The 10,203-nt window shown below is 39.3% G+C and overlaps 1 protein-coding gene across 1 annotated transcript; it reads right to left on the bottom strand.

Annotated features, from left to right (window-relative positions):
- Nucleotides 1–262: 262 nt before the first annotated feature.
- LOC122941994 (olfactory receptor 11L1-like) lies at nucleotides 263–1,204 on the bottom strand. Its single transcript, XM_044299490.1, has one exon. It carries the CDS (start codon nucleotides 1,202–1,204, stop codon nucleotides 263–265), a length of 942 nt encoding a protein of 313 aa, XP_044155425.1.
- Between the last annotated feature and the right edge of the window lie 8,999 nt (nucleotides 1,205–10,203).

Below are 10,203 nucleotides of genomic sequence, written 5' to 3'. Positions count from 1 at the left end.
CATGTACAGATTAAATATTCAGTTTGCTTCATCATCTCAGTATCTGAACACCAAGGCCAAGGCAGAGTTGAGTTTTGCCATCGGAAACTATCTACTTTCGGCTCCCAGTCACATGTGATGCCAGACCCCCGATCCCCCGCACCAGCTACGCTCATGACCCAACTACGAAATAATGATCACTTATAGGTGGCATCCTTGTAAATATAAATGGTTACACCTTAACGTTGTTGGATTTGATAAATCTGGATTTGAACTATACATTTCATAAAGCTAAACAAAAGTTTTTATGGAGCAACTTTTTTAATGCCATCACTATGTCCTGGTTTCTAAGACTATATACTATAGGGTTAAACAAAGGGGTAAATACCGTGTGTAATAAGGAAACAATCTTATGAATAAGTAAAGCACGTCCTATGGATGGGATCATATGTTTAACTATGAGTGTCCCGTAAAATGTGCCTACAACAATAAGATGAGAACTGCATGTAGAAAATGCTTTTTGTTTGCTGGTTGTAGTTGGGATCTTAACTATTGTGAAGAAGATATACACATAGGTCACGATGATAAAACCACAAGGGAGGATAAATAATGGCATAGAAAACAGAAATATTTCCAGTTCTATAATAGACGTGTCTGAGCAAGAAAGCTTCTGAAGAGGAAAAATTCCACAATACAAATGGTCAATGATATTTTTATCACAAAAAATATAGTTTGATATAGGCAAGACACCTATAAGATTAAGAGTAAGGCCCAGCAACCACGGCCATAGTGAAAGATAGATCTGGCTCTTAAAGTCCATGATACTAGAGTATCGTAAGGGGTTGCAGATGGCCAAGTAACGATCATAGGACATTATTGAAAGAAGAAAACATTCGGTAATGGTTGTGCCACTGAAGAAGTAAAATTGGGTGATGCAGTCAATAAAAGTCATCTTTTTCCCCCCATACAAAATGGATCCGAGCATGTTGGGAACAATGTTCATGGAAATTATAAGATCAGAAAAGGAGAGGTGGCAAAGGAAGTAATACATGGGGGACTGGAGCTGGACATTGGTGGAAACTAAGATGATAATAAGAAGGTTTCCTATAACTGTAAAAAGAAAGATGATCAAGAAAAGAATGAAGAATACAATAGTGAAGCTGTGAAGGTTTCCGAAACCCAATAGAATGAATTCTGTCACTCTGGTTTGATTCGTTGTAGTCATTCTGTGTGATAAAAATCTCTAGTTAGCAATATACTTATGAAATATATTTGTGTATTTAAAATTGAAAAATAAATAGTGAAATTATTTGCATGCATTGCTTTGAGGTACATTATTAGTCACATGACTTTTCACATAAAAACAATCCCTATTACGTAATACTGATTTAAAAAAAAAAACATTCAAGTTCGATCCATAATAAAGCATTTCTATTTGTCTGTCATTCTAAACTAGGCAATATGTGCACATTTGGTCTTTCACCACACAGTAAAATTGAAGGATTACCAGGACACAAGCTCAGTGGTTACTTATTGCATACAAGGTCAATCGTGTGACCATCACATGCAATACAAGAATTTCTGGAGATGTTGCCCTATCTCGCATGTGACCAGATGCTTCCATGCAGTATGCAGTTCATAGGTAACTTACTTCCTCCACTGATTATCCCAAACTAGATTAATTTAATCAGAACAGGACAATGCTGTGGTGAACAAGCCCAACTCGGGCGTGTGATTGCAGCAGGGGCATTGCTTCTGAAGGCTCTTTGTCAGGCTAAAACGAAGATGGAGCCATGCATCTTGGTTTAGGACAACACCAAAAACATGGCTCTATTTGCTGTCTAGCCTGAATTCGAGCAAGTTGAAGTAAACATTGTCTGTGCTGTACTGGCAGCTCTCACTTTAGCCTGTGAGGAGAAGGAGAGGAGCAGCTGGACAGCAAAGAGCAGGTAGTACACAAAGTGGAGGAGGCTCACAGACCTTCTTCCTGGTCTTCTATGGGTTTTTCTATTAGGTCATGCCAAGGAAAGGGATGTCTTTAAGCCTTCATTTTATCTCCCCCATATCAATTAGAGAACATAATTGCTCTTTGATTATCACATATTCTGTTGTTTTTTTCAGAGAAGCTATATGCTCTATGTCAAATTAACTGTTTAACCCCTCAGATTCTGCTGTCAATGCTAATCGGCAGTACTTAAGTTGTTGTGAACAAATTTGATTAAAAAAAAAGGTTCTTTCCCCATATACCATGTTTTAAAATTGAAAAGAAACTGTAACAACCAATGCTACTACATTCTATTTACTCTACTATATTGAAGAAAAAGATAAAAAATATACAAACATTGGAACACAGAGGGGGGGGGGGGGAATGTTACTGGTCCTTATGGCACCTTAGTTGTGCACCAACTATTCTTAATTGAGACATAAATTCAAAATGTACAATAAAAGTTAAATTTTGGAAGAGTTTTTCCAATTTTAATGTGACTTTTAGGAAATTAATAATATATGATTACTCTTTTAGTTTATTTGCTGAATGTTCCACCAATACGTTTTTGTCAAGAGGTCCACCAGGTTGTTTCTATATGTATGCACAGCAGCAAAAAACCTTGTTGCTAAATTGTGGGGGCAAACCTCTGGAACTCCTTGGTAGATAGAAGAAATTTGCTCCATGGATAGTATTCTCCCTTAAAGGGGTTCCCTAGGACTAATTAGGGCATGATGCTAACCTATAGAGGGAAGCTCTTTTACATAGGACTGACCCTTCCTCACTGCCTTGATGCTGCCGTCTCTGCTTTACTGTACCACGCTGCAGGCTGTTCTACCTGAGTCCAGACAGGATGTGTCTTGATTGACTGTAATGCAGCTGAACAGAAAATGCAGGGTGCAACATTGCAGTGGAGACTGTGGCATTGGGGGAGCGATGAAGGCTAATTCCTATGTAAAACAGCTTCCCTCCACAGGTTAGCACCATGCCCTAATTAGACCAAATGCCTGGAGAACCCCATTTATACTGTGGACTTGTGTCACACAATTTGGGTCCTTGGGACACTTTTAATGCAGTGTGACCTGATTCCTGTGTTAGAAGTAGGGTTCTTATTATTGTAACTTCTTGTCCTGGCACATGCTGTATGTAGCTACTGATCCCTTTTCCCTCCCGACATCTCTTGTCATTCTTTCTATATTGATTGTCTATGTTTATCTCTGTAGTAGCTTGTCCTCTATGTAGGATTTGTTCAAAACACCGAAAGCTGTTTTCCTCCTTCCAAAAGGAAAAAGTACTCAGTTATAGTGAACATTTAGTGCTTTTTATTCTAATTTTCTATCGTTAGCATTGTGTGTTAGCAGTCCCTTATGTATGCTACTGTTTGTTAACTTTCAGTTTTTTACTTTTGTACAGTATGTTTATATTCTTGTCTCAAGAAAAAATGTGTAAAAATATACAATTTAAAAAAGATATGGTTACAATATATTTATTTGAAGGGGTTCTCCCAGACAGTTTATCCCATTTGATAGAATAGGGAATGGGTATGGGGCTGCCGGAGATAGCCAAGCTATTTCTCTTTGGCAGTCCCATAGAGTTGACTGGAACAGCGGACATACCTGTGTCAATTGAACAAGGAGTACAGGACCCCGTTCTTGTGATCAGCGAGGGCCCCAGTGGTCGAACCCACACCAATAAGAGACTTATCCCCTGTACTGTAACTGTTGGGCAAAACCTTTTTTTTTGTCTCAGACAACCTCATTAACCAGAATTGAATGTCTTGTTGGGTCACGACAAAGAGCAGATGCTATAAAGTAAAAAACTTAGATTAATGTGCATTAAAGGGGTTTTCCAGCTTTCAAAAATTTTTGGACAGCCTCTACTCACTGCCCGACCTGTAGAGGGAATTAGGGACCTGGTCATTCGGGTTCCTTTGGTCCACCAAACGCCTGTCTCGACTTGCAGTGATGATGTGTTGCCAAAGCAGCATATGACCTAGTAACAAGCTGCTTGGGGGACACGTTTCCTTTGTGCCCATTAATTGGCTGCAGCAGCACACGTGACCCCTGCTCATTCTGGAAATTGAAAAGCAGGCCCCGTAGAATGGTGAACTGAGGAAGTTAGAACCAAGTGGTGGGCAGCAGGCAAGTAAGTATTCTTCACTACACAGGTCTGGTGGGGAGAAAGAGACTGCCCAGAAGTGATTAAAAGCTGGTCATTGGCAAGCCTTTTAGCATTACAAACTACAGTAGAAGTAGTAGTAGTAGTAGTAGTAGTAGTATGAAGCCTTATGCTAAGATAGCTCCAGGGAACATTTGTACCACTGACCAGTGAAGGCTTTACTTCACAGCAATGTTTCCGTGATATATCAGATTAAAAAACAAAAAAAAGGTATGATTTAAGAATTTTCTGATAAAAAATAAAGCAAGGACAGATATTACACATGCCAGTGCTATAGATAGCTTATATATATTTATATTTTTATATATATATATATATATATATATATATATATAAAACTATAAACCTTATAAACCATCATTATTGATGAATAAAATCATAAAGCAGGAAAATGTTTTTGCTGCACTTACATTGTAGAGAATCTTCTTGCAGGTTTGCTGCTGCTATCTAAAACAAATTCTTGTTACTACTTTTTATACAGTTTTTGTATTGCTAAATACAGTGTAATATCTAGGGAATTTTTATAGAGTAGTATTCCTATTACACAATAGAAATGTTTATCCCTGTATCTTGTCCAGTTATCAGAAAAATAGCAGGACACTAGAGACTAGTAATTTAACATAATGATCCAAACATTGTTATTTATGAAAATTTGTATTTGTATTGGAAATGTTTATGAAAGTATCATTGAGCTAGACAATACATATACTGTATGAGGTACATACTGTGACTCAAAGGGCTTATCCTAGCTGGATAAAAAGATGCCACTCAGGTGTTCTGAAAATTTTCAGATAACCTAATTTGGAGCAGGGACTTCTTAGAGGCTGATTTAGAAATAATGGACTTTACTGATGACATGTTCAGTGTGTTAGCGTTATCTAAGTGACCCCCTGGTATTCACCCTTTACCCCCTATACAGAGACTTCACTGAAGGGGAACCACCAGACTGTTGATTTTCTGAGTAGTCTCTGTTCAAGTAACTGCTGACCCTTGGCAGTCAAGAGACACTGGTGGGGAGCATCGAGAGATCAGGCAAAACCATAGTTAAGGAGACGCCGAGGTCAGGGCAAACAGAGTATGTGCAATCCAATAAACAGTCTGAGGTCATGCAGGTAGCTTAGGGTCAGAACAGAGATCAAGCAGAGGTTAGGCAGCAAAAGGTCAAATCCAGAAAATAGTATACTGGGAAACGAAGAACAGCAAACCTTTGCAGGATGCTAGTGGACTAGAACCTATTTTTCAGGCATTCTCCCACAGGGCAAGGTACTTCAGGTGCCCCTGCGTGACCAGCCATAGACTGGGGAAGATAAAGGTGCACGCATGATGGTCTTTTAGGAGCCTGAGGGAGCATGCGCGTGCTCCTTAAGGGCAGTAGAAGGCACTGCTGGCAAGAAGCAGACTGCAACCTGCAGGATGGAGCAGCCAGACTGCTCCATCAGTCTGGCCCACCAGGAGGTAAACTGGAGTTATAACAGGACAAAAAATTATTTATTAGCCATAAATGTAATTATGACAATAATCGATCTACTTAAAGGGAACCTGTCACCGGGATTTTGGGTATAGAGCTGAGGACATGGGTTGCTAGATGGCCGCTAGCACATCCGCAATACCCAGTCCCCGTAGCTCTGTGTGCTTTTATTGTGTAAAAAAACTGATTTGATACATATGCAAATTAACCTGAGATGAGTCCTGTATGTGAGATGAGTCAGAGACAGGACTCATCTCAGGTTAATTTGCATATGTATCAAATCGGGTTTTTTACACAATAAAAGCACACAGAGCTATGGGGACTGGATATTGTGGATGTGCTAGCGGCCATCTAGCAACCCATGTCCTCAGCTCTATACACAAAATCCTGGTGACAGGTTCCCTTTAAATACATAGGCTGCGTTTTGCAATTATGACAGTAGAGGGCATTAGGGCTCCTCCAGTCACAACCCTATAGAAAATGTTAATGAAATGAAAAAAAAAAAATATATAAATAATAATCATAATATACTAAAATAGTAGTATTATCTCTTTCAGAATTGTATCATAGTGTAAAAATTTGTAGATTAGATAAATAATAAAGAAAACCTGCAAAGGCGGTGTTTGTAGGACTACTTCAGTGATATCATCAAGGCCGTTAAGTTGTACAGGTGAAACACGAAAAAATTTGAATATTGTGCAAATGTCCATTTATTTCAGTAATGCAACTTAAAAGGAGTTGCATTAATACAACTTAAAATTAGAATATTGTGAAAAGGTTCAAAATTCTAGGCTCAAAGTGTCACACTCTAGTCAACTAATTAATCCATACCCCCTGAGAAAGGGGACCTGAGATTGTGACTTTGGGGTTTCATAAGCTATAAGAAATAATCATCCAAATTATAACAAATAAAGACTTGAAATATCTCACTTTGCATGTAGTGATCTCATATATTAGTTTCACCTTTTAAGTTGCATTACTGAAATAAATGAACTTTGCACGATATTCTGATTTTTCGAGTTTCACCTGTATCTTTCTATGCCCAAGCACAGCATTGGCATCTTACAGCTCCACATCTAAAGCTTCCTATTATGATCTTTCCACTATTCTGGCTAGTGTGCCTATGTTGTTTCAGGCAACTTGGTGCCAGCATATTTTTTTTCACCTCAAACAACAAAGGCACACTAGTCAAAATATATTTTTTAGGAAACTTTGTGCAAATAATCTGTGTGGTCCTGGTATTTTCAGGGGGGCTGTTTCTGCAGTATAGTATTGGGGAGCACAGCGGGCACAGTATTTGGAGTGCACAGTGGGATGTTGAGAAGGCAGGAGGATGATGGAAAAGTATGAAACTAAGATTTTGTAACAGCGTCCTCTGTGCGACACTGTCCCCATGCTTACCGCTGCGGTTTTGGGCTCATCTGTGATCGTGGTCTGTGCTTCCCTGTCTCTGCTGCAGCTTTAGATTCTGCCTGTGTGGTTATTACCTTTTGAAGATTCGACTCCACAACTTCCATTCAACCTGAACACTGCTTGAACTCTGCTTCGGTTGTGGTAGTACGCATCACTCCCTGGCCGGGGCTGAGTTGTGTCAGGTGATCTCATTAACCTATCCTGGTTCTCCTGCAGGTACTTTAGTAGCTCAGCCCTCTACCCAGATGCCTCAGTGTCAAGGTCCTAATCTTGTGCTAAAGAGCTTGCTTATCACTCGTGTTCCTGACTCGTGCTGGACTTTGTTTATCTCCTATCCCAGTCTGCTTGCATCGCCTTTCATGTTGCCGACCCAAATTATCTGACCTTCATCCTCTGGTTCCTGTCTTGTTGCTCCTGGTCACGACCCTGCCTGGTTTACTACATCTGTACTGTCGGTACCTTTGCAGGTACCTCCTTGTCTGCCTGGAGCAGCTGTCACTGACTGGTTTACACTCGAGAGTAGCCCCTGGCAACTTCCGACGGTCAAGCCGTTCCTCACCATCGGAGGCTCTAGTGAAATCCAGGTAGCTGCTTAGTCACGCCCATCTAAAGTATTACTAGTCAGTAGGGTCGCATCCGCTGTTCCGTGATAGATGTCATTTGTCAAACTCTGCAGAGACAAAAAATGGCTGAAAGAAATCATCATGGTGATCCGGTCCGAATGGAGAGGTTGAGGAAGTACAATATATCTACATCAGATCAGACGTCACTGGATGTAAGAGGTATGTTGCTCAGTATTACCCTGTATGTTTTGTAGCACTGTATGTAATGTTTTTCAATTATGTCATAACCCTTTCAGTACCGGGCCACTTTGCACCTTAAATCTCAGGTCTATTTTTGCAAATCGGCCATTTGTCACTTTATGGAACTTTGGAACTCTTTTACTTATCCAAGCCATTCTGAGACGGTTTTCACGTGACACATCTTTCCTTTTGACAGTGGTAAATTTGAGTCAATATATTTTACCTGGAATTTTTTTTTAAAATTCACAATTTTCAAAATTTGAATTTCTCTACTTAAGAAAGATAGTACCTGATAAAATGGGTATCAATCAACATTCCCCATATGTCTGCTTTATGTTGGCATAATTTTGTAAATGTCATTTTTATTTTTTTAGGACGTTATAAGGCTTAAGAGTTTAGAAGCAATTTTTTTTATTTTCAACAAAATTTCCAAAACTATTTTTTTTAAGCACCAATTCAGTTATAAAGTGATTTTGAGGGGCTTATGTAATGGAAACCACCCATAAATAACCCCATTTTAGAAACTACACCCCTCAAAGTATTCAAATCTGTTGTTACAAACTTTGTTAACCCTTGAGGTGTTCCACAAAAATTAATGGAAAATGAAGGTGAAATTTCAAAATTTCACTTTTTTGGTAGATTGTTTGTGTTAATCAAATTTTTATTGCAACACAGCAAGGTTTAACAGCAAAATAAACCTCAATATATATTACTCTGGTTCTGCAGTTTAAAAAAATATCCCATATGTGGCGGTAAACTGCTCTATGGGCAGATTTCGCTAAAATGGTTCTTAGGCACCATTTTGTATTTGAAGAGACCCTGATGTGGAAACACTCAAAAAGTGACCCATTTTGGAAACTACACCCCTTAAAGAATATATTAAGGGGGGTACTGAGCACTTTGACTACCTAAGAATTTTACGGAATTTGGAAAAACGTGCCTGTAAAAATAAAAAGTTTTGTTTCTTCCAATAAAATGTTGCTTTAGCCTCAAATTTTTCATTTTCACAAGGGGTAACAGGAGAAAAGGTTCCCCATAATTTGTTACCCATCTCCTGAATACGGCAACACCCCATAGGTGGGTTGGTAAACTGCTCTGGGGGCACATGGCAGGACTCAGAACGGAAGGAACTCCATATGGCTTTTGCAGCGCAGATTTTGATGGATAGGTTTATGGGTGCCATCAGTTTTAATTTTTTTATTGATTGTCTTATGTGTAGGCTAATTTTTTGTGGGAGAAAATGTTGGTTTGATTGGTATCATTTTGGGTTACATAAGACTTCTTGATCGTTTGGTATTAAACTTTTTGTGTGGCAAGGTGAAAAAAGTGGCTGTTTTGGCATAGTTTAAAAATTTTTTTTTTACAGCATTCACCTGAGGTGGCATATAATGAGATATATTTATATAGAGCAGGTTGTTACTGATGCGGCAATACCTAATATTTCTATCATTAAAATTTTTGTTAAGCTTTACACAGTGAAATCATTTTTGAACAGAATCTTGTTTTTGTGTTGCCATTTTCTGAGAGCCCTATTTTTTTTTATATTTTTTGGGCGATTGTCTTAGATAGGGGCTAATTTTTTGATGAGATGACTAATTGATTGGTACCATTTTGGTGTACATAAGACTTTTTGATCACTTGGTATTACACTTTTTTCCCAATTTTTTTACTTTATTTTGTGAAAAGGACACTTTTTTTACTTGAAACTTAATTTATTTTTATTTTTTAAAATTTTGTAACTTCTTTTTTAACTTAATTTTTTGGCCCACTCTGGGACTTTAACTTTTGGGGGTCTGATCCCCTTTGCAATGTATTATAATACTTCTGTATTGTAATGCATTGGCTGTAAGTATATTACTCACTGTAATACACTTACAGCTTCCTGCCTGTAAGATCCAGGGGGTTGGATCTCACAGGCTCTCACGGAAGGCAGCCACGAGGCCTAAGGAAGGCATCGGGCTGCCTTCCCTGCCATTGGGTCCCCGTCACAGCAGCGTAGGGACCCAATGGACAGGATACAGCACCCGGCAGGATACAGCATGTGCCGCGGTCACTGATGCCGGCGCATTCAGCAGGGGTCCGGCTATCTGTGACTGCAGGATCCCTGCAGCTGATCAGAGTGCCGTAGCTGTACGGCGCTGGGATTTCTGTCCCAGTTTACAGCGCCGTACATGTACGGCGCTGCTATCCTACGGGTTAAATGCCAGACACACACCATCAAGTTGAATGCGATAAACTTGCAGTGTGTCAGTGCGAGTTCCCATTCTGGCCTCCGCTCCTTTGACAGGATTGCACAGCATTATGTCAGTGTAATATAACAGATTCCAGGACTATCAGCGTTACGCAGCATTATAATGCTGTACGATAATGTGAGAGGA

Source organism: Bufo gargarizans, chromosome 6 (genome assembly GCF_014858855.1).
Source record: "Bufo gargarizans isolate SCDJY-AF-19 chromosome 6, ASM1485885v1, whole genome shotgun sequence".
In the NCBI taxonomy this organism is placed as follows: Eukaryota; Metazoa; Chordata; class Amphibia; order Anura; family Bufonidae; genus Bufo; species Bufo gargarizans.
Note: the sequence above shows the minus strand (reverse complement) of the source record. Positions and strands in the feature narration are given on the sequence as shown.